Source organism: Eimeria mitis, genomic scaffold, assembly GCF_000499745.2.
Source record: "Eimeria mitis Houghton genomic scaffold, Emh_scaff1925, whole genome shotgun sequence".
Classification (NCBI taxonomy): Eukaryota; Apicomplexa; class Conoidasida; order Eucoccidiorida; family Eimeriidae; genus Eimeria; species Eimeria mitis.
The window spans coordinates 4,062-4,492 of NW_013570247.1; the positions used below are offsets into that span (position 1 = coordinate 4,062).

The 431-nt window shown below is 52.7% G+C and overlaps 2 protein-coding genes across 2 annotated transcripts in view; one reads left to right on the plus strand and one right to left on the minus strand.

Annotated features, from left to right (window-relative positions):
• Nucleotides 1-15, plus strand: part of EMH_0045980 (uncharacterized protein) — a gene marked incomplete at both ends in the record, with an annotated part of 465 nt that extends 450 nt beyond the window's left edge. Inside the window, one exon of the mRNA XM_013496121.1 lies at nucleotides 1-15. Within this exon, the coding sequence (XP_013351575.1) occupies nucleotides 1-15 (15 nt within the window).
• An 83-nt stretch (nucleotides 16-98) lies between these two features.
• EMH_0045990 (hydrolase-like protein, putative) overlaps nucleotides 99-431 on the minus strand; it is a gene marked incomplete at both ends in the record, with an annotated part of 1,629 nt that continues 1,296 nt past the window's right edge. The window contains 2 exons of the mRNA XM_013496122.1: nucleotides 99-183; nucleotides 283-429. Coding sequence (XP_013351576.1) covers nucleotides 99-183; nucleotides 283-429 — 232 coding nt within the window. The remainder of the gene's footprint in view (nucleotides 184-282; nucleotides 430-431) is intronic.

The window sequence follows — 431 nt, forward strand, 5'->3', positions numbered from 1 at the left end:
CGCATCCAAAGGTGAGTATAGAATCCCGTATAGTTTTCCCGCAATCTATTAAAATTTTTTTGTCTTCTATTTGCATCAATAAACTTATATTTCTCCTTCTATTCCTGTTGCTGCTGCTGCTGCTGCTGCTGCTGCTGCTGCTGCTGCTGCTGCTGCTGCTGTTGCTGCTGTTGCTGCTGTTGTCTACAAGCGCATGCAGACAGGTCACGCATGCAGCATCGCGGCTGTCTCGTGCTGCTATTTCTAACTCCCTACCAACCAAATCAACAGCAGCAGCACCACCTGCTGCTGCTGCTGCTGCTGCTGCTGCTGCTGCTGCTGTTGCTGCTGTTGGTTCTGGTGAAGCCGCAGAATCCACCTGCTGCTGCTGCTGCTGCAGCAGCTGCTGCTGTTTCAGGCGTCGTTTGTAAGCCACCGCCTGCTGCTGCAGC